Here is a 22,215-nt window from a genome sequence, read left to right as displayed (position 1 = left end):
TACATTTTGTAACACTGATCTTAAAATATACTTTGAAACCCTTTCTAATATGAGATCACAAAATAAGAAGCTAATGAAAACGATACAAATTCTAAAGCTTTTCAGCTTTTCAAAACTGCCCTAATGTATGTATTATTATTATAATTTTTTTTTATCCTGTTATTTTTATTTTATATATATATATATATATATATATATGTTTGTATTAATTTTGCGTTTTTGTTGGTGCTGTTGTTCTGTTTTGCATGCTTTGAGATGTGCAACGTTTCCCTGTTTGCATTGTGCTTTTGTGTGATGGAACTGAATAAAGCCGAGAAGAAGAAAAAATGTAGGGAAAAAAACCCACCTTCCTCTTGGCTGAGAGTTAGCTGATTGGTGGAGACAAGCCGGAAGTGGCCTGCGCGCTGAGCAGTGAGTCAAAGAAAGCGCGCGAGGAGCAGCAAGAGGGTTAACTGGTATGTTGCGTCTGTTTCACACACTTGACTTTTGACATAAAACTTGACATAAAACACAATAATCACTAACATATAGCTTCCGCTTGTTTGTTTTACATGTCTGCAGTTGTTTTAAGGAGCTAACAGTTATTGGTATCGGTCGCGTGTCCGTTAACATTTTAGCAGAAAGCGAATTTCAATGTGACATTAGTGTTAATGAAACCCAAGTAAGTTAATATTGTAAATTAGCTGCCCAGTGTCTCACAGAAAATTTGCTGTATTAAAGTTTCCGAAGTCGCCTCGAGCGATGTTTTGATTTAATTTGAATTACGTTTCATTTTGCGCTCATATTGTCTGTTAGTAGCCTATGACAAAACTCACTATGAATGTTGAATTGTGTTACTGAATAATATCTCATCTTTCGTTATGCGACGTGCGGAACGATTTTCTGTGGAAACAGCCGCGATAGCATCAGTTATGTCACCTTTCCTTTAGTGGTTTTGTCTTGGTTGCTGTGATCGTGGTCAGTTTTGTCAGGTCTGTGTGACAAGGACAGCTCAGTGTCAAACCAAAACCAGAACAATACCAAAACATGCCAGTCTAGCTATGTTATGCATTTTCAGATTTCTTTTTGTAGGCTTTCTGTACAATGCAAGTAACTGCAATAAATATAGAAGGTTTCAGCTTACACTATTTTATCTGTAAATTTGCCATGTTATAATCAGAACCACTGTTGACTTGTCTGTTTTCTTAAAGGGGTTATATGATGCTGCTAAAAAGAACATTATGTTGTGTATTTGGTGTAATGAAATGTGTTTATGCAGTTTAAAGTTATCCAGCCTACATGCTCTGACTTGGCTGTTGGTCAAACATTCTTATAATAATCCTCAAACCACACGACAAACAAAACGGCAATTTAAAAGCAACCTAAATTCAGTCCACCTTTGCTTTAACAAATGCACATTTTGTAATCTTGATTGTGACAACTAAAAGGAAATTACAACTTTTTATCTCACAATTCAGATGTTTTTCTTGCAATTCATCTTTTTTTCGTAGAACTGCAAGATATAAACTCAGAATTGCAAGGTAAAAAGTCGCAATTGCCTTTTTTTCTTCTGTGACTGAAACAGCAAGTGAGGAAAAAGTCGGAGATATACTTTTGGAATTGCAAGTAAAAAAAATGTCAGAATTATGAGTTTATACCTCACAATTTTTCTCAGAATTGCAAGAAACATAGTCTGAAATTTGTGAGATAAAAAGTTGCAATTACCTTTTACATTTTTTTTCTTGAAGGAAATGGGTTTATGTGTTATAGATCTTACTGTAAACTGGATCTTTCTCTGGTGACACATGCAGGATTTCTCCAGTCATTTAGTCTGCTTAAACCCATCTGCACGAACTCGCATTCATCTGCTTCCATATTTGGGTGCAGTGACCATGTTTCAAAATCCAATCAACAGCTGATGCATCAAGCTTAGTCTCTGCCCTGCATTTGTACTTTTCTGATCATTCGTTACACTCGGATCTAATGCAGAAGAAAAGATCTGTTGCACCTTTAAAGGAACACTCCACTATTTTTGAAAATAGGCATCGTGTACTAAGACCGACGGAAAATTAAAAGTTGAGATTTTCTAGGCCGTTATGGCTAGGAACTATACTCTCATTCTGGCGTAATAATCAAGGAACTTTGCTGCCGTACCATGGGTGCAGCAGGCGCAATGATATTACGCAGCGCCTGGAATGAGAGTATAGTTCCTAGCCAAAATCTCAACTTTTCATTTTCCGTCGGTCTTAGTACACGATGTAACTACAGAAGGGTCAAGTTTTAAATAGGAAAAATATCGAAACTCTTTGGTCATTTTTGAGTGAGATGCTAACGGTCTAATCAGATTCAATGATCTATGCTAAGCTACAGCTAAAAGTGCTACCGTCAGACCCGGAGATCGGCTGAATGGATTCGAAAACGGTAAAACTCTACTGTTTAACTCTAGGGGAGTTGGAAAATGAGCCTATTTTCAAAAATAGTGGAGTGGTTACATTCATATAATAATAAATAGGTGTTAATCATTTTAAAGCTAAAACTAGAGACTTTATTTGCAACAAGACAAGGAAAACATACAATTGTACAAATTCCCACTTGTTGTTTGACCTCCTATTAAGTGACGTGGCAGTGTAATGACAATAAAGGATATAAATGACTAGGCATGCGTCGGTATGAGATTCTGACGGAGTGATAACCTTAGATTAAAAAATTTTCTATTTTTACGATTACAGCTCTAAAATATGTTATTTTTAAATGTCTGGGTAAAAAACAACAACTTTTTTTTTCCCACTGAATATTTTATTTTTAAGAAACATATAGAACATTTTGGAACAGTAAACATGTCAGGCTAAATAATTAGAATAAATAATTAAATTCTTCTTAATTAAATGCAGTCACTTAAGTAAGCCTAAACCTGCAGCTCAATAATCAAAAATATAATCAAAACTATTTCTGTAAAAAAATATATAAAAATAAAAACATTTATACAAAATGCTCGCTTTCTACACATTAATATTTCAGTCCAAGTTATGATGCAGGAATGTTCACCTTTCCCGGATTAAGTTTGGAGCTATGGTTTGGAGCGGTGAGGTACGAGGATGTGTGCACATACACACATAATGAAAGAGAGCGCTCGAGTGTCACACACACACACGGTCTCTCCGTACAACACTCAAACAGTGGCAAAGTTTGTTTTTTGTTTTTTAAATGCGTGATTTTGAACAGATGTAAACAATGGCAGGAGGCTTAAAAGTATAGACGTGATACCAGCTAAATTTAATTATTGTACTAAATCGCAGAAAAGTACAGTACGTACTTTATACTGCTATTCCTCACTCTGTGAAGTAACGTGAGGGAGGAAACTAGTTGACGTTAGCTAGTTAATTAGCCATATTATCTGCCTCGGTAGCAAGCCAAATAGTATTTATTTCAAAACTGAAACAAACGGCGGGGGGGTCTCTGTCTTGATTGGGGGTGAAAGAGGGAGAAATGAAGATGACACGGATATATAGTTTATGTTCGACCTGGAAGTATTTATTTAGCGATCGGCGCTAAAATGTCATCTGTACAGAAGATCATTGTGTACGGAACATGGTTAGTCTACGTTACCCAAAAAATTCCCATAAGACAGACTTCGTCTTTTTCGACGGGGGAAAAAGTTCCTTCGGCCGTCCTAGACACAGGTGACTGACCGCTCGCACCAACCGGAGGGAGAGGGGTCATGTGACTCGTTACGCTCTTCGCTGCACACAACTGAGGGAGTCCTGCACTTTCTGTCTTTGACGACACATAAAAAAACTGTGCATACTGCAGGAACGGTATAACGGAAAATTTTAGTGGTTTTGAAACCGTGGCTTTTCCAAACCATGGTATACCTTGAAACCGGTAATCGTCCCATGCCTATAAATGACTGTGTGTTTATTGTGAAAGATAAATGTTTGATGTTTGTAGGAGATGTCGAAAAGGAAGAGCAGTAATTCAGGGCAGACGCCTGATAAGAGAAGCCGGTTATCCCAACCCGAGCCCTCTGAAGAGGATGAAACGGGCTACTTCAGTTCAGGAGATGTTATGAGCACATCACAGAGTGTAAGACTTGCGCAGCACAGGACATCTGTATCGACTGCTTATTTTTGCTGTAAAATACCTTATGTGTAATACCTTATGCACATTCTGCATAGACTTTTGCTTGTGATGTCCCCAAACACATGTATGTATGTGTGTTTTCAGGTCACAGGTGAAGTGGGCATCATAGAGAGTATCTCTCTAAGGAACTTCATGTGTCACTCGATGCTTGGTCCCTTTGAATTTGGTCCAAACGTCAACTTTGTCGTAGGAAACAATGGAAGTAAGTCTATCCCCATATTTAATTTTTTAGTTGTATGAAAATAGAGTTTCCTGCGCATGGCAGTCATGGCAATGCTTTACCTGAATTGTGAAGTTTTAGTAACTGTTTTAGATTCGAAATCCAGACTACTTGTTTGAATCAGTCTGATGATTCTTCCATTGAATGAACTCATTGAACCCATTTGATGTTGAAAATAAAGTATCATACATGTTATTCACACTTTTTTTAGCCTTGACGTTTTCCTCACCTGTTGTTGTTTTTTTTGAGAGAGTAAAAAAGAACGTCACTTGCCTTGTTCAATAGAACAGCAAAACATTCAGCCTTGTCCGTATTTGCAATTCTTTTTTGAAGGACATTGTAATATGGTAAAATAGTGTAATACATAGTGCTAACATAAATGTGTGGCATAATATAATAATCAAATATTTAAAGCATTATTTAAAGATTTAAGGGATAGTTCACCCAAAAATGAAAATTCTGTCTTTAATTTCTCACCCTCATTTCATTCCAAACCCATAAGACCTTCGTTCATCTTCAGAAAACAGATGAAGATAGTTTTGATAAAATCCGAGAGATTTCTGACCCTGCATAGATAGCAATGCAACTGATATATTCCCAGACCCCGAAACATATTAAGGAGATCAGTAAAACAGTCCATGTGACATCAGTGGTTCAACCGCAATTTTAGGAAGCTACAAGAATATGTTTTGTGCGTAAAGAAAACAAAAATAACAACTTTATTCAATAATTCAAACAGTGATATGAGCGTGAGTAATTAATGACAGAATTTACATTTTTGGGAGAACTACCGCTTTAAGGGGAAGTCGTGGCCTAATGTTTAGAGAGTCGGACTTGTAACCCGAAGGTTGTGGGTTCGAGTCTCAGGTCCGGCAGGAATTGTCGGTGGGTGGAGTGAATTAACCAGCGCTCTCTCCACCCTCAATACCACGACTGAGGTGAGACCCTTGAGCAAGGCACCAAACCCCCAACTGCTCCCCGGGTGCCACAGCAATATGCTACCCACTGCTCCGGGTGTGTGTTCACGGTGTGTGTGTGTTCACTACTGTGTGTGTGCACTTGGATGGGTTAAATGCAGAGGACAAATTCCGAGTATGGGTCACCATACTTGGCCACATGTCACTTTGCTTTCACTTCGCTTTTCACTTTAAGCGGTAAAATAAGTACACCGTAGTCTGGACCACTAGGGGGCCACAGAACCCTGGTTGGGGAACATTGCAGCCATAAAAGTGTGCACGGTGCCTCAGAAATATTTCTTGCATCAAATTATAAGAGGTCACTAAGTTTGAACCTTGATCAACTGACAGCTGTTTGAAATAAACTAATTAAAAGAACAGTTCACCCAAAAATATGTTTTGTATGTACCCAATAAAATATTTTTATCACAAGTACAAGAATCTTTTGTATGTACAAAATATGGTCCTTTTTTTATTTTGAAAGTAAAATTTTATAAAATATTTGTACTTATGTTTTATTTATTATATTACATTGTTTTAGATATCATTTGTATCTACCATGTAATAGCCAGTGAAGTTGCAATGTCAATATATCTAAATACAACAACCAACTAACCACCCAAAAATGGAAATTTGCTGAAAAATGTACTCACCCTCAGGCCGTCCAAGAACTTTTTTCCTCTTTGGAACAGATTTTGAGAAATATAGCATTACATCACTTGCTTATCAATGGATCCTCTGCAGTGAATGGGTGCCATCAGAAGGAGAGTCCAAACAGCTGACATCACAATATTCCACAACACAGCTTAAGACGTTCAGTTATTGGGGGGTAATGGAGTACTGTAGTTATCCATAATTTGGAAGCTAGATCACATAATCATGTATTTTTAAATAGACATATCATTAACTATGATAAGAAGAAAACAATATATCAAGAGACAGTTGTTATTGCTTGTTATTAATGCTGGCGAAGTTTTGACTTTTATTTATAGTTGTTTCATGTACATTTGTGTGTTAGGTGGAAAAAGTGCCGTGCTGACAGCTCTGATTGTAGCCCTGGGCGGTAAAGCTCACACCACGAACAGAGGCTCCTCACTCAAAGGATTTGTGAAGGAGAGAGAGAGGTACGACACACCTATCTGGATTTCACTGCATGTAGTCACAGTCTATTTATAATCTCTCACACTGTTTTTGTTTCTGGAATGTTTAGTTCTGCAGATGTGTCCATCACTCTGAGGAACAGGGGTCGTGATGCTTATAAGCCAGAAGTGTTTGGCCAGTCCATCATCGTAGATCTTCGTATCTCCAGCGAGGGAATGCGGACATATAAACTAAGAAGTAAAACAGGTATACTTACAAATACAGAAACCATTTCACCTTTGGGTACTCAATTACTTTGTGTAGTTTAAATTAGGACTGTGACTGGAAAAACTGTCATGATTTACTTACCCTTATAATCAGGGTATCTTCCGATCATTCGTTTTTTAATTTAATATTGAAATCTGAAAAATGAAAAAACAGCACATTTTTCGTTTTTCATTTGTTCAAACAAAATGAAAAATCAAGAATTTAGCTTCACTTTTAATTTTTACGTTCAGGGATAGAAAATGAATAAGCAACTTGAATATTCGATCTCTACATGTGGGCGGGAATGAAACGCCCCTCTCCACAGATTGGTCAACCAAACATTACAACATAATAATAGTCCTAAAAAAAAACATACTAATAGTCTTCCGCTTCTATTGATTCTTAACATGCTTATTTCTACTTCATTTTATCTCTTTCTCTTCATCAAACAGCCAGATTAATGAATGGCTTGACACAAACCGTACCAAGGCAGAGCCTTTGGTCCTTTGGCACACCACCTGATCTATTATAGCTAACTATCAAAATCTGTGTGGCAAAGCTGCGCAACACACTGCAGCGCGGGGAGAATGTATTGTACAGGGTTCGTACGGTCATGAAAAACCTGGAAAAGTCATGGAATTTTAAAACACCAATTTCCAGGCCTGGAAAAGTTTTGGAAAAATAAATAAACCCAGAAAGTTTTGGAAAAGTCATTGAAATCTATTTCACAAAACTCTGTATAATAGAATTGTGTTTAATCAGGTCCTGAATTTCGGTGCGGGATTGCGCATAGGTTATATCGCATAGTTTTACTCATTCCCGCAGCATTTGACTTTAAAATGATGGATATTCACACATTTATTCAATAGCCTATAGCATGTAGGTTTGATGAGTAAATAATCAAACCTACAGACTGAGTCCAGTCCACACAGACGGATCAAATCAGTCATTTGAAAACAGCGTGAGTGATTCAGCTGTACGCGTCTTCTCTCTTTGACTTTCTCTTCAAACGGCTTCACATCGGCACATCTTGTCTGCGCTACAAGAGCCGCTGCACGCTGCGATTACAAGACTTTCACTCGTGTTTCGGGACAGTTGACAGAATAGTCACTTGCCTAATCGGGTCATTGTTGCATCGTCAGAAAATTATTATTTATTTGCACGTCTTTTTAAGCCATTCAATACTCGCGCGCTCCAGAGGCGGTGCGCAGTCACATCCAAAGTGCGCTCGTGCATGTATGAGTATTGCGTTTGCTACCAAATAAGCTCAGCAGAACCCTGCACGGGCCTCAAACATATGCCCTAGTCCAGCCCTTATCCGACTTTGATGAGTAAATAATCAAACCTACAGACTGAGTCCAGTCCACACAGACGGATCAAATCAGTCATTTGAAAACAGCGTGAGTGAAACAAGGTATCGCGCCTTCTCTTTTTGACTTTTTTCTTCAAACGGCTTCACATCGGCGCATCTTTTCTGCGCTACAAGAGATGGTAAAAATGTGTACGAACCCTGATTGTAGTGAAGCACAGACCACTATCAATTTATGTGAACATAGAGTCATAACTTTTGTGTTAGACAATACGCTGCGTTTTAGACAAAGGAGGAACTTAAATAATATGACAGATATGAAAAGAAATGACTTTGTGTAATTTACCTTCACAGCACATCTATTTTTTTTTTCTTTTTTGAGTTTTATTCATAGAGCACTTTCTAGAAATTTAGGAAATCATATGTTGTTATCCCACTGGCATGGGACTATTTGTTCATCAGGGTGCATCAGTGATTGAATTTAGTGAAATGTGAATTTGACGTCATGATTTGAAGGTGAACTCATTTGAGTTATAAGAACATATCCAAACCCTGAAATAACACTTCGAGCAATAAGCCAGTGTCATCAGTGTCAGAAATTAACTTTCCCATAAGGGGCAACTGATTTTCAGTTTATTTATTTATTTATTATTATTTTTTATTTTTTTTTTACCTTTTGTATGTCATCATGTCACTAGGTGGCGATAAGTCACTGTGTTAATAAAGGAGCCTTTTATTCAATCAATTCATTCAAAATGCTTCATTCATTTAGGAATAAAATCAAGCGGCTGTCTATTATAATTGGTAATTGCATTATTGTCTATAATAATGGGGTTTTCAAAGACTCTTGATTCATTCAGGAATGATTCACCACTCTATGCACCTGCTGCGAGTAAGTCACACAATGGTTCTGTGACTTTGGTTTAGTTGGCAGAGAAAATAACAATTTTGTATGCCATCAGTTAGCTGGCCAATACTCAATATGAATTAAATAAACTCAGTTTCTTGTCTAAAACTACAAACCCGATTCCAAAAAAGTTGGGACACTGTACAAATTGTGAATAAAAACAGAATGCAATGATGTGGAAGTTTCAAATTTCAATATTTTAGTCAGAATACAACATAGATGACATATCAAATGTTTAAACTGAGAAAATGTATCATTTTAAGGGAAAAATAAGTTGATTTTAAATTTCATGGCATCAACACATCTCAAAAAAGTTGGGACAAGGCCATGTTTACCACTGTGTGGCATCCCCTCTTCACGCAGCTTTGCCACACAGATTTTAATAGATGGTTAGTTATAATAATTCAGGAGGTGTGCCAAAGATGTAGGCTAGTAGGTAGTTGTGAGTGCAGGTGCGAAGTAAATTAATATTTATGAGATAAACGAATATTTCATGGGTAGGTTGCAGAATTTATGCCTACACAAAAGAAAGCTCTGTCTGGGCTCTGCCTCGATACGGTTTGTGTCAAGCCATTCGTTAATCTGGCTGTTTGAGGAAGAGAAAGAGATAAAATGTAGTAGAAATAAACACGTTAAGAATCCATAGAAGTGAAGGAGTCTTATTATGTTATTTTAGGACTATTAAATGTTTGGTTGACCTCTCAGTGTAGAAGGGCGTTTCATTCCCGCCCACATGTAGAGATCGAATATTCAAGTTTATTCGTTTTCTATCCCTGAACGTAAAAATTAAGCCAAATTCTTGATTTTTTGTTTTGTTTGAACAAATTAAAAACGAAAAATGTGCCATTTCAATATTAAATTAAAAAACGAATGATCCGAAGATACCCTGATTCCTTATGAAGCTCCAAACCCATAAGATCCATATTCATGTGCAAAACATAAATAAGAATATTTTAAATGAAACCTGAGCGATTTCTTTCCTACCTTTGAAAGTGTATTCCCCAAAACTTTTTACACTTCAAAGAGTTCATAAAGACATTGTAAAAATAATCCATATGAATCGACCTGTTTAAAGGGATAGTTCACCCAAAAAAGTAAAAATGACCCCATGATTTACTCACTCTCAAGTCATCCTAGATAATCCATGTATCATTCGTTCATTCGTTTTTTGATTTAATATTGAAAGTAGAAAAATAAAAAAACGGCTCCTTTTTCTTTTCTTTTTTCTCCGAAAAACGAGAATTCAGTTAAAATTTTAGTTTTTCATTCAGGGATAGAAAAATGTATAAACATCTTGAATATTCGATTTCTACGTGTGGGCGGGAATTAAACGCCCCTTTCTGCTGATTGGTCAGCTGAAGATAAAGACTTGCTGAAAGCGCTTGTAATTAAATCCAGCATCTAATTCTTTCCTGATGTGTAATCGACAGCCAGTCGAGTCAGATGTGCACATATGCACAGCATATGTGGCATCTGTGGTGCTCCGCTGCTTTTGCTTTAGACTGGATATCAAGTGCCAAAGTTGTCACTTGTCAGTCATACCAAATTTGATGGTTTCATGCCCAGTATTTCACTGCAGAGAACACCCTGTGGTTGGTACGAACCATGTTTATACTCTTTAGTGAACCTGTATTTGTTGTAGCCTGGGTTATATTTATTTTAACCTTGCGTAGTTTTGTTCATGGGGTTTGAGGATGAGGGCAAGTCACACAACCTGTCCATGGTGACATCTGCCTAATTTAGTTGGCTTCTACCACATGACAGATGAGTTAGATCAATAATCTGACAATTTGATTTGCCTGTCTCCCAGGTCGCTTAGTGTCATCAAAAAAGGAAGAACTGATCTCCATTTTGGATCACTTTAACATTCAGGTATGGCTAAAGATTAGTGGTCGGCAGATATGGGTTTTTTGACAGCCGATGGCGATGCCGATATCTTGGGAAGCAGGATGGCCGATATAATTTGATTTATTTTAATTTATATTTAAGAAATTTTAAATCATTTGAAAATTGATTAAAATAATTGTGTAAAATAAACATACTTATAGTTTAGAAGATAAAGCATTTTTCACAAATAATTAAATATTTAATAAAAATCTAATTAAAAAGGAAGTAAACACTGTAACCAACAGGGCACTCAGTATTCTGGGAAGTTTGTGTGCATTGGGAATCTTTTTTTCTCTTTCAAATAAAGCCTATATAAATGATATATTTAATATTTATTTAAATTATATAAATGCGTATTTGCTGACTGCTGACGGCAAATGACAAAGTATTATAATGTTTGCCTTTCTATTACTAATAATATTAAAGCAATCATTATAATACTTTTTTGAATACATTTTAATTCCTTTGTTTAACAGTTCTATCTGATTATTAGATAGACTTCTATCCATATTAGACAGAACTGAACGACGACAGCGAACAAGAGGTAGAATGTGAGCGGTGTGCGCTCAGGCGCCGTCAAAATAAAAGTCCCGCCTCGAACACATTGGCCAAACAGAAAAACTTATCGGCCGATGCCGATATTTGAAAAATGCCAGATATCGGCCGATATATCTGTCGACCACTACTAAAGATCCTCTCAATTCTCTAAATGTATGTTATCAAAACTATTTAAATGATCTGATTTGATTTATCTGATTGGTTTTTCATCCTCAGGTGGACAATCCGGTCTCTATCCTAACTCAGGAAATGAGTAAACACTTCCTCCACTCCAAAGGAGAGGGTGACAAATATAAAGTGAGACTTTGTGTGTGTTTGTGCATTTGTTTCTCTCATAACAAATACACATTTGAAATCTGCTTTGTTTATTTTTTTCTTTAGTTTTTCATGAAGGTCACTCAGCTTGATCAGATGAAAGAAGATTACAGCTACATCATGAAGACCAAGACCATGACCCAGAATACAGTGGAGAAGCACAGGGAGGTGAGTGCTGAAATAATCACATTTACATAGTGGTTTATGTAACTGAACTGAAATTATGTTTTGGATGGAGCATCTTTGGAAACAGTATCTGATTGGATTGCTAGACTAGATGCTCTTTGAGATGGCAGTATAGTTTTCTTTCACTCTCTGATTTCTTCTCACACAGACTCTACAAGAGCTGAAGAAAAAGTACCATGAGAAAGAAGAGCGCTATAAAAGTCTGGCTTCACTTGATGAAATGCAGAAGAAGTTGGATGAGCTGAAGAATCAGATGGCCTGGGCTCTGGTTAGGAATCACTGCCAGCATAACATGAACTGTGACTGCATGGCTCAAATCAAAATTAACACAACGATACTATCATTTCCTAATCAGATTTTATCATTTTCATATTGTAATCATATAATGTTTGTAATGGTATACTGTGGTTCTTATACTTTTAATGGCACATTTCTGTTGAGTGGCATGTAATGCACAGCCTGACCAGCCTGATTGACAAACGAATGGATTTTTTAATGATTCGGTCAGAATGACTCAATTCATTCATTTTAATCAGTGTAACAACTCATTCACTGATTGAACCTGAATCATGATTTATTTATGGTTCCCATCTCTAGAAGATCACATGCTTCAAATATCTCTCAACCGAAGATTGTGACCTAATACTGAAATGTATGTCCATGTACATCAGGTGGCAGAGGTGGAGCAGGAGATCAAGCCAATGAGAGAACGAATCACAGCTGAAGAGAAGTCCACTGTCAAATATGACCAGAAGGTGGACGAGTGGGAGGTGACTGAATATTATCTGGAGTCTCTGTGGTCCAGTTTCCTCTAGTGTTCATGAAGCCACACATTTGACTACAGGATAGTTTGGTTTGGGCCAGATTTCAGCTTTTCCTGCCCAAGTATGAATTTTTGGTCAGAATGAGACTTTAAATCAGTCAAATCTTTTTTTTTTTTTTGGTTTTCACAATTTAGGGGCAGGTTTAGCAGAAATACATTATTCCACAGTATAGATTCACATTCAAGTAGCTTCATTGGCAGGAAAAAAAAAACTTTACATTTCCAAAGCACTGGTAACAAAATTTCAGACACTTTTAAACACTCAAAAAGTTATATAAAGTGAGAAGTGTGAAAGGACAGGCAAAAAAGTATGCAATGAGTGTTGATGTTATTGTGAAGTCGGTGGTCCTGTTGCACACCACCTGGCAGCCATGTTTGCACTTGCTGAGGTTCCTCCTATTAGATGTGGGAGTTTGTTCTTGATATAGACTGACATGAAAAAATTCAAATAAAGGCACAACAGTCAAACGCTTGTATTAAAAACACCTAAAACATTTGTAAAAAAGGATTTTCAAATAACCTACTACAAAATGCTTAAAACAAAAGTTGAATAACCTTCAAAGATTTGATGCTGCAAACTAATCAGTTTCTTAATCAGACATGCTCAAGAGTTGCTTAAAAACAGCCAATTTTGCCTTGTTTTCATTTCATTTTTACAATAAGATTATTTGTCAACACATGACCAATTTATAATTGCAATGGCATGATTTTGGGTTTTCAGCTTTTTTTACTGCAAATTAACACTAGATGCACAATCAGGTTTGGCACACCAGGATTTCCTGCTAATTCTTACTGCGTTTTGATAACAATGAGAAATACTCAGAAATCCAAAGAAGAAAAACAGCTACAGTTATGCAGCTTATGGACATTAATGGGCTCACCGAAAGTGTGAAGATTATTAGGATGTATGTATTTTTCTTCCATAATGGCATAGATTAGACCAGCGGTTCCCAATCCCATTCCTCAGGGCCCCCCCCCCCCCCCCCCCCGCCCCTCCTGCCGGCTCTATCTGATGCGATACTGTAGCTGATGGCTGCATGGTTACAATTTTATCTCAAAAGTTAACACACCTGATTCAGATAACCAGCTCTTTAGAAGAGAGCTACGTGCATGAACTGTGTTCCGATTGATAAGATCCCTACTCCCTGAGCAGGGGAAATCCATTGAAGTTTACTTCATTTCGGAACATTCATTCATGTATTTGTGCTGCGCCGCTGCCTGCAGCGTCATCACATACAGACGAGTGTGACATATACCTCTGTAAATAAATACAATTTAAATTCACTTCTTGCACACTTGTAATGCCCTTTGAATGGAACATATACACTCATTTCAAACTGAAATCATGGCGGAATATCCAGTAATGTCCACTTCAAAGAGCACTTACTGTCGAATAGAACAAACGTTGTACGTGATATAAGAGATACATATGAAATATGCAGAGCTGAGGGGGGGACTGGAATTGGGTAACGCTGGAATAGACCATTTGCAACAGTAGGCCAATTGCTAGGACATTGCAAACAAAAATTTGCTCTTGGCCACAGTAGATCACGACTTTAACGGCATTGATATTCTAACTCTCATACTGCCATCTTTCAGCAACCCTCAAAGCTTTTTGCTGTTATTTACAGAGCTCTATTGGGTTGTGCACAGCCAGCAGCCCTAGTTACTTTATTGAAGAAAATTCTTAGTGAACATCTAATTATGTTTGATTCACAGTCATGTGCAGTGTGTCTGTTTGGGGTTTTGTTTGTTTGTAGGGGAAAGTTCAGGAGGCCAACAGGATATTGGGACAGTTGCAGGATCAGCTGGAGGGTGTGACGCAGCGGATGCAGCAGCTGCAGCCACAGTGTGTGGAACTGAAGAGTCGAGCCCAGGCGTGCAACCGAGATCTCAAATCCGTCGAGGTGCTCAATCACAACACCATAAGAAGGGAAATAGGAAACTTTATATGCTCAATTCTCAGTGCTTTTTTTTTTTTTTTTTTTTTTTGGTTTAGACTGGTCTTCATCGTAAAAAGACTAACTTGAGAGACCTTGAAAAGGATAAAGATCAGCTTAACAAGCGGATCCGAGAACTCAAACACAGGTACTTCAAAAGTGTATCGAAAGGAAACAACGTTACGTAACATTATCCTTGTACCATTTCCAGCTGTTTTATTATGACCCAACCCCTCCTCTCTGTCCAGCATAAGTCAGACGAACTCAGCTGACACTCATGCTCGTGTGGAGAAGATGAATCACATTCAGGCTGAGCTGGAACAACTACATTTCCAGGACTCCACTCTGACTCAGCAGATCGATCAGTTTAAACAGGCCTGTTCCACAGCTAAAGACAGACTGGGTAAAATGAGGTTAGTGCAGTTGTTGGTAAAAGTATTTTCTATACACCGGGATCCCACTATGATGTTTAGAATGTCTGGGAATTTTATAATTTTCATGCCTGGAAAAGTCGCACCATTTATTGATATTAGTCATGGATGTAAATACAGAAATATGTAAATGGTATATGGTTTGTTTTTTTAGTTTTGTCAGCTAGAAATAAAGTCCCCATAGGGATTTTTAAAAAAGGTCTTCATTAAAAAGTTTTAAGCTTTGAACCAAACCAGCTATTAGGATGAAATTGCAATATTACAAATGTCAAATTAAAGCAAAATTGTTTCAAATTGGACAAAAAGTCAAAGGTACAAGACTACATAATGGCTTTAATGAGAGAAAGAACTACCATCCCATGAAGCATTGTGCATGCCATAATTGAATTAAAATTGGTGGAGAAATATGAAACTATTGGTTTAAAGATGCTGATTATACATATGGAGACAATTATATTTTACATTTACTGCAAAATATGAATGTTATGCTTGGGGATACTCTAATCCCTAGTCATACTCTGCTCTACATCATTCACAGTGCTTCATGGGAGTTGGCGGCACTAAAGTGTTCTTTTGCTGTGATTTACAATTCTCTGATAGGTGAAGATTTCTTTGCAGAATCATGGTTAATGTAGTTTTTCACTAGGAATTCTGCTTTTGAACACAATTATTTAAGAAATAAGTTGAAATAATGCTGCTTCAACAGACGCGTATACCATCAATTAACCACCTCTGAGCTCATAGTAGGTTTTAAAAAGTCTTAAAGTTATCACTCAAAATCAATTTGAGAAAATGAATATGATTTTTTTTTAGTTCTGAAACCCGACTGTTCCACTCTATTACTGGCACTGATAATGGGAAGTCCCAGCAGATTTACTTGCTTTCATTGAAATTCTGATCGCATAATTCATAATAAAAAATGGTCCCTAATTAAAATAGGAAAAAGGTAAAAAAAAAAAATAAAAAAAAGGAAGCATTTCACTAGTGGTCCCAAACTTCTGGGTTCACTGGATCATAAATGTAAACCAAAAATGTCCTTGTTTCTAATTCTTATTTTATCTTTTGACCGGTCTCAATTTGTCTATCTTGCAATCTTCCTTTTCTCTTCATTTTGTAGCCATGAAAAGCAGGACCTGCTGCGTGCGATGGATTCTAAGCGACGTGACCTGGCTGCAATGGAAAGCAGTCGAGAAAACCGACTTTGTCGCTTTGGTGAGCATATGCCAGCACTGCTAAGGACTATAGATGAGGCTGACCAGCGGGGTCAGTTCAGGAAGAAACCTGTTGGACCGCTCGGTAAGTATCTTGAACCTCAGAATTCAGATTCAGGGGGTTAAAATTTACTTTTAAAATAAATTTGATGTTAAATTTGATTAGTCATCACTTCTGGAGAAAAATAGGGCAGTCACTGGGCAGGGATAAAACTTTCTGGTGCCCATGTGTTCATGTACACAATTAAATAATCTATACTTTGGAAGGCTATGTGTTTTGTCAAAATTGAAGTAAACTTTGGGCTTTAGGAGAAACAGTGTCATATGGAAGTTTGTTGTTTACTGGTTATTTTGTTTCTAGGATTTTGTGTCTGTCTGCAGGATCCAGAGCTGGGTCTTGCAGTGGAGTGTTGTCTGAAGGCTCTGATGTTAGCTTTCTGTTGCGATAACCACGCTGACGAGAGAGAGTTACAGAGAATCATGAGTCGCCACTTCCAGCAGGGCAGACGACCTCAGATCATCGTCAGCACATTTACCAACACGGTCTATGACGTCAGGGGCAGGTAGCTAGAGATCACCTGACCTGATAACTAATTTAGGAATGATTTCCACTGTTTTCTGCCTTATTTTAATTCTCTGCCAGTTTGGTGTCATTGTATTAAAAGCTATTAATAAAATGGTAAATCCACATTTACCAGTTGATCTAAAGTTATTGTGTAAAAAGTCAGGAAAAACCAGAGCTGATGACCCACTTGATTGTTTTTCCTTACTAATGTCATTTAGAATGTTTCAGCTTGTTGGTTTCTAGCCAAACTTCACATCTTTGGTTTGTAGCCAATATAGGTTGATCTGTCAAAGCACAAAAGAAAACATGTATGATTGAAAAAATTAATTAAATTTTTTCCTTTTTTTATTGGTTTTCAGGGCTGTCAATCACCATGAATATCCAACTGTGCTCCAGGCACTTGACATTGAGAATCCAGTTGTGGCCAACTGCTTGATCGACATGAGGGGAATTGAAACCATTCTGCTCATCAAGGTAAGACCATGAGGTGGCCGACGAGCATTTCCCTGTTTGATCATAATGTGTTTCCACATCCTGTGAAGTGAAGAGCTCTGTTCAACTCTGCTTTGATTTTCCCACAGAACGCTAAAGATGCGAGAAGGGTCATGCAGAGTGAAGACCGACCACGCAACTGCAGGGAGGCCTTCACGCGTGAGGGGGACCAGGTCTACTATAACCGTTACTACTCCTCCGAACAGAACAGAGCACTCTACCTCAGCAGAGATGTCGAAGAGGAAATCAGGTTTGAAAATATGAAATCCATTTTTAAGATGTCTGTATTCTTTTCAGTACATGGCAAAAAGAAATCAATTGACCGTTTACAAAGATCCGCCCACCCTTAGTTACTGTTGCTATCCCCGACAAACAATGCCGCTCTCACACTACAAATCATGTTCTCACGCCGTGAAAAATACATTGCACATCAAAGAGGAAACTGACAACACACCGACAGACAAGCAGATTAGAGCAGAGCAGGTTGCTTCTGGTATGAAACGAGGTCTCAGGAATTTTATGTACTTAAACATGAATAAACATCAGAACATTTTTTCAAGTTTAAGTCCACTGAAGTTAATCTACTCTCCTGTCTGATTTGTGGTTAAGGCTAGAAGGGATACAGCTGCGGCTACTGGGCATGTGCACACCAATAAAGCGTAATTTTTGTCACACTGTACAACAATAATTACTGTTTTTGCATTATTGTTTAGGGTTGGGGTAGGTGTAGACCTTAATAAAACACAATCTAACCACCTTTTTCTGACAACAGAAGTCTCGCCCGACTGGAACGGTGCTTTATATTTCTGGTCTCTGGTGTTTCTATTCACATTTACATATTTTCTGAGCCGACAATATAACATGAAACCTATGAAAATGGTTTTAAAAAGCGCATGGTGCCATAGTTTCATCACTTTACAGTGTCGCAATGACTGTCTTTTGCAGTAAAGGACCTGTCATAATTTAATGAGTGGGAAGATGACATGAAGCGACGCAAGGTTAACTGCATTGAAAACAGATGAGCGCACGTATGCATATACAGACAGCTCCCAATCGGGACAAAGTTCATGGGATATTGTCCACAAAATGATAAGAGCACACATTTTAACATATTTTATTATTTCACAGTCACGCTCAGTATTTCATTCTTTAAATTAAATTTAAAATTAAGCTAAATTCCTTTAGCTTATTGCCGTTACTGTGGCAGCCAACAACAGCAAAGCTTAACCCTGCGCACATTTTTATATTTAAAAAATGCTTAAGTATAAAAACTGAAAAAGATTCAATTCAGTCTATCTTTTTTACCCCGTTTTAACATGAATTTCTATGGAGACGGGCCGTAGCTGTCGGACAAGATGGCGGATAGCAACGGCGACACATAATATCCGCGTTCTGATTGATCAGATTGCCTGTCAATCAAGCTCTTTGCGAACGGTCAATTATTTACCACAATTTAGGTCTTTAGTTTTTCTAAATTCTTAACTTCAGACCGAAATTTCTACATGCAACATATTTTGGCCTAAAGCATGGGGCCTAGTGGCAACACTGTCTTGTTTTACAGTCATAAATAAATGGATAAGATGGAAAAACAACAGACCACTTGAGACGACAGAAGAATCATATCATTGGAATCACTTTCAGAATTATTATTTCCAACTGATGAGTGATAAATACGTTGACAGCTATTCAAAATCCAGCCGACTTAAAGAAACTTGAGCATTTAAAGCAGCATACGACAGAACTGCAATACACAATTATAAACTGATGGTCTGATGGTATGTTTGAGTGTGATGCATCTTTATCAGTAACATTATCTGTAACAGATAATGTTAACTCTATCATTATCTTTAACTTGTATCAACCACCCAGATCAACTTAGCAGCCATCTAGCAACAATTTAGAACACCTTAGCAGCACCTTTTTTCCCTAAAGAATTTGGTATTTTTATTCAGAAAGGGCAAATTGCATTGCTCAAAAAGTGATAATTAAGTCATTTATAATGTTTCAACATTGCAATTTCAAATAAATTCTGATCTTTCGAACTTTGTATTCATCAAAGAATCCTGGGGGAAAAAATGAATCATGGTTTCCACAAAAATATGAAGCATTTACAACTGTTTTCAATGTTGAATATTAGAATGATTTCTGAAAGATCATGTGTCACTGAAGACTGGAGTAATACTGCTGAAAATTCAGTTTTACCATCACAGGAATAAATTACATTTTAAAATTTATTAAAAGAGAAAACAGTTATTTAAAAAAAAATGTAATCAAATAAATGCAGTCTTGGTAAACATAAGAGACTCTTTATTTAAAGGGGTGGTTGACTGTGATTTCACTTTTTTAACTTTAATTAGTGCGTTATGTTGCTGTTTGAGCATAAACAATATCTGCAAAGTTACGACGCTGAAAGTTCAGTGCAAACGGGAGATATTGTCTTTTAAAATTATGGCAGTTTAATGCCTACAGTTATGGCTGATAGGGACTACAAAAAGCTTCTTCCCGGGTTGGTGACATCACAAACCCTGAAATTTACATAAACCCCGCCCCCGGGAACATGCAACAAAGGGGCGTGGCCATGTTGTGCTTTAGGCCCTGTTTACACTAGTGCATTTCCGGAGTAGTGTAAATAACAGGTGTAACCGTAGCAAAAGTTATGCGTTTTAAAACGAAAATGTACTAGTGTAAACGTAGCCTTAGAGAAGAGGAAGAGTTGCTGCCATGCCGTCAAAATTAGGGGTGCATGAAAAAATCTATTCATATATGACTGTATATGATATCACTGTGTTGTGACATGCTGAAGTCGTGTTTGGTCTGGTACTGTATCACATACCTTGTCGGTGTCGTGCACTTGCTTAGCCCTTTGTTGTGATAAACAGTAAAGTGTGTTCAGCTGAATTCAGTTTTGTTTTGTCGAACGGGTATAAAAAAGGTTAGTATACCATGGCATCGATCGCAACAGCCCTCGTGTTAAGCCCTACTCGTGTGAAGATCGAAAGACCATCGACTACCGTGCGACTCCACCAGCAAGGGACATAAGTATTGCTTTTGATTCATCCTTTTTTCTACACCTTCACTTCTGTTTCAGTTTTATGACAAACTCTTACTATGTGTTTCCATTAGTGATTGACCGATACGGGTTTTTTGACAGCCGATGGCGGTGCCGATATCTTGGAAAGCAGGATGGCCGATGTAATTTTATTTATTTAAATTTTTATTTAAGAAATTTGAAATCATTTGAAAATGGATTAAAATAATTGTGTAAAATAAACACTTATACTTTAGAAGACAAAGCATTTTTCACAAATAAATAAATGTTTAATAAAAATCTAATTAAAAAGGAAGTAAACACAGTAACCAACCAAGTGTGTGTGCATTGGGAATCTTTTTTTTTCTTTTTTTTCCCCAAATAAAGCCTATATAAATTGATTTATTTATTTAAATTATATAAATGCGTATTTGCTGAATGCTGATGGCAAATGAGAAAGTATTATAATGTTTGCCTTTCTATTACTAATAATGTTAAAGCAATCATTATAATACTTTTTTGAATACATTTTAATTCCTTTGTTTAACAGTTCTATCTGATTATTAGATAGACTTCTATCCATATTAGACAGAACTGAACGACGACAGCGAACAAGAGGGAGAATGTGAGCAGTGTGCGCTCAGGCGCCGTCAAAATAAAAGTCCTGCCTCTGAACACATTGGCCAAACAGAAAAACTTATCGGCCGATGCCAATATTTGATATTGGCTGATATATCGGTCGACCACTAGTTTCCATATCCCTACTATTACTACCACTCGCAAACCACGCATCACACACTATAGGCAGTGCAATCCTAACAACCTGCGCACTTTGTTGTAACAGAAAATTACTGTAGTTGTTTATCGACCCCCAGGACCACAAGGTAATTTCTTGGATGAATTAGATGTGCTGCTCTCAACCTTTCCTGAGGATGGTACACCCCTAGTTATGCTTAGAGACTTAAACATGCGTCTAGATAAACCTGAGGCTGCAGACTTCCACACTCTGCTTGCCTCTTTTGATCTCAAGAGAGTGTTAACTACGGCTACTCACAAATCAGGCAACCAACTGGACCTTATTTACACATGACACTGCTCCACTGATCATGTACTGGTTACTCCATTGCACACCTCGGATCACTTCCTCCTCACTCTTAACCTCACCTCAACATGATTCCTGACACAACACATACCCCCCTCCACATGTCATCTTTCGACATACCCTACGCTCACTTTCACCCTCCCGGCTATCTGCTATGGTTTCATCTTCGCTTCCTCCCCTTAAACAGTTATCATTTCTTGATGCTAACAGTGCTACTGATACTTTCTGCTCCACTCTTATATCTTTAGACACTGTCTGCCCCTTGTCTTCCAGACCAGCCCGTACCACCCTTGCTGCCCCTTGGCAGTCTGATGTTCTCTGCGAACATCGTTTTAAGCTCAGGGCTGCTTAAAGAATATGGCGCAAATCAAAAAATCCTACTGACCTTAATGTGTATCAGTCACTCCTCTCTTTCTTCTCCGCTAATGTCTCCACTGCTAAAAGGACGTACTATCATAAGAAAATTAACAATTCGTCTAACTCTCGCATGCTCTTTAAAACATTTTCCTCCCTCCTTTGTCCTCCTCCTCCCCCTCATTCATCAACTCTAACAGCTGACGACTTTGCCACATCCTTAATTAATAAAATTAAAACCATCAGTGCACAATTTTCCACACCACAATCTGTCAAACACATCTTACCGGCAAACATACACTCGTTCACATCCTTCTCTTCACTCTCTGAGACAGAAGTCTCCAAACTCATCCTTTCAAATCATCCTACTACTTGTCCGCTTGATCCTATTCCATCTCATCTCCTTCAAGCCATTTCTCCTACAGTTGTACCTGCACTCACTCACATCATTAACACATCCCTTCA

The 22,215-nt window shown here is 37.6% G+C and overlaps 1 protein-coding gene across 1 annotated transcript in view; it reads left to right on the top strand.

Annotated features, from left to right (window-relative positions):
• Positions 1 to 382: 382 nt before the first annotated feature.
• LOC107593797 (structural maintenance of chromosomes protein 6-like) overlaps positions 383 to 22,215 on the top strand; it is a 36,780-nt gene continuing 14,947 nt past the window's right edge. Inside the window, exons 1-17 of the mRNA XM_016283672.1 lie at positions 383 to 455; positions 3,928 to 4,062; positions 4,204 to 4,321; positions 6,314 to 6,419; positions 6,506 to 6,642; positions 10,669 to 10,730; positions 11,520 to 11,600; positions 11,685 to 11,786; positions 11,953 to 12,072; positions 12,476 to 12,574; positions 14,388 to 14,534; positions 14,627 to 14,715; positions 14,816 to 14,980; positions 16,116 to 16,294; positions 16,571 to 16,772; positions 17,134 to 17,248; positions 17,356 to 17,516. Coding sequence (XP_016139158.1) covers positions 3,931 to 4,062; positions 4,204 to 4,321; positions 6,314 to 6,419; positions 6,506 to 6,642; positions 10,669 to 10,730; positions 11,520 to 11,600; positions 11,685 to 11,786; positions 11,953 to 12,072; positions 12,476 to 12,574; positions 14,388 to 14,534; positions 14,627 to 14,715; positions 14,816 to 14,980; positions 16,116 to 16,294; positions 16,571 to 16,772; positions 17,134 to 17,248; positions 17,356 to 17,516 — 2,015 coding nt within the window. The 5' untranslated portion in view covers positions 383 to 455; positions 3,928 to 3,930. The remainder of the gene's footprint in view (positions 456 to 3,927; positions 4,063 to 4,203; positions 4,322 to 6,313; positions 6,420 to 6,505; positions 6,643 to 10,668; positions 10,731 to 11,519; positions 11,601 to 11,684; positions 11,787 to 11,952; positions 12,073 to 12,475; positions 12,575 to 14,387; positions 14,535 to 14,626; positions 14,716 to 14,815; positions 14,981 to 16,115; positions 16,295 to 16,570; positions 16,773 to 17,133; positions 17,249 to 17,355; positions 17,517 to 22,215) is intronic.

Source organism: Sinocyclocheilus grahami, unplaced genomic scaffold (assembly GCF_001515645.1).
Source record: "Sinocyclocheilus grahami isolate Dianchi unplaced genomic scaffold, SAMN03320097.WGS_v1.1 scaffold176.1, whole genome shotgun sequence".
Taxonomy (NCBI): domain Eukaryota; kingdom Metazoa; phylum Chordata; class Actinopteri; order Cypriniformes; family Cyprinidae; genus Sinocyclocheilus; species Sinocyclocheilus grahami.
The sequence above is the reverse complement of the archived record's forward strand: the minus strand, read 5'-3'. Positions and strand labels throughout refer to the sequence as shown.